The sequence below is a fragment of the Microtus ochrogaster genome, unplaced genomic scaffold, assembly GCF_000317375.1.
Source record: "Microtus ochrogaster isolate Prairie Vole_2 unplaced genomic scaffold, MicOch1.0 UNK11, whole genome shotgun sequence".
In the NCBI taxonomy this organism is placed as follows: Eukaryota; Metazoa; Chordata; class Mammalia; order Rodentia; family Cricetidae; genus Microtus; species Microtus ochrogaster.
In genome coordinates, this window is record NW_004949109.1 from 8,114,746 (window position 1) to 8,115,793 (window position 1,048).

General features: G+C 46.2%; 1 protein-coding gene across 2 annotated transcripts in view; it reads left to right on the forward strand.

Annotated features, from left to right (window-relative positions):
• Osbpl3 (oxysterol binding protein like 3) overlaps positions 1–1,048 on the forward strand; it is a 173,615-nt gene that overhangs the window by 168,406 nt on the left and 4,161 nt on the right. For both annotated transcript variants that reach the window (XM_013353566.2, XM_013353567.2), the window contains one exon: positions 397–523. In XM_013353566.2, the coding sequence (XP_013209020.1) occupies positions 397–523 (127 nt within the window). The remainder of the gene's footprint in view (positions 1–396; positions 524–1,048) is intronic.

A 1,048-nucleotide genomic window follows, 5' to 3' on the forward strand; every position in this document is an offset into this window, starting at 1 on the left:
ACCTTCCTAGACATGGACAAGCGGGGAGGACCTTGGACTTTCCATACAGGTTCTGAAGTCAGCTTCTCAGCCTTGAGTGGCATCTCCCTGGGCCCCTGGTGTGCATATTTGAATAACACATTCTGCGATAGCTCAGATCAGACAGACGCTCTACAGCGCTGAATAAATTCACTAGAGGACCAAGGCAAAGAGACCATATCCCTGAGATAGAAAACTCAGACGGGAAAATCTGTAGAGAAATGCTCAGTAGCTACTTGTTAGTCAGAATATTTTAGTAGAAAGAGAACAGTTTAGAGTTAGAGATAGGACTTAGCTGGTCTGAGATGAGAAAGGTGGAAGGATTTAACTCACGCAAATGAATTGCGAAGGAGCCCGGGCGGTTTGTTTCTCTTGCAGATCCCATGCCGAAAGGCTATGAGCAGTATTACGGCTTCACGCAGTTTGCACTGGAGCTAAATGAGATGGAACCATTATCACGGTCTTTATTACCACCCACCGACACTCGGTTCAGACCAGACCAAAGGTAAGGGTTTATTCCAAGATCTTTCTCTCCAGAGACATTTAAAACAACCTACCAAGGGCGGTATTCACAATTGCCTGGCTGCCCGGAGCCTGAGGTGGGTACTGTCGTCAGGTACACAGGGACAAAATGGCGGCTTCAAACATCTGTCTCAGAGGGATTAGAACCCGGATGTCCATCCTTGTGTGGTGTGTCCTCCACACATCTGTATTGAAATGTCAGAAAAGAGGGGAGGGCTATTTTGAAGACTGTCACTGTGTGTAGTAGTAAGAAGAAAGTGACTGTTTATTTGCCATAATCAAAGCACCCAGCTCTCCTGACCCCTCAAGTTGAAATGATTTTAGTGCATTGGGCTCAAAATTTGGATTCTGGGCTTGCTGCTAATCAGTTGTGTGGTCTGTGGCAAGGCTTTTCCTCTTTCCCCACCCCAGTGTCCTGTTCTGCAAGACAGAAAGAATAATCTCCCCAAGCCTTCTGTAACTGAGACTCAAACTTTAAAGGCCACATGAAAGGAAATCCGGTTTTATC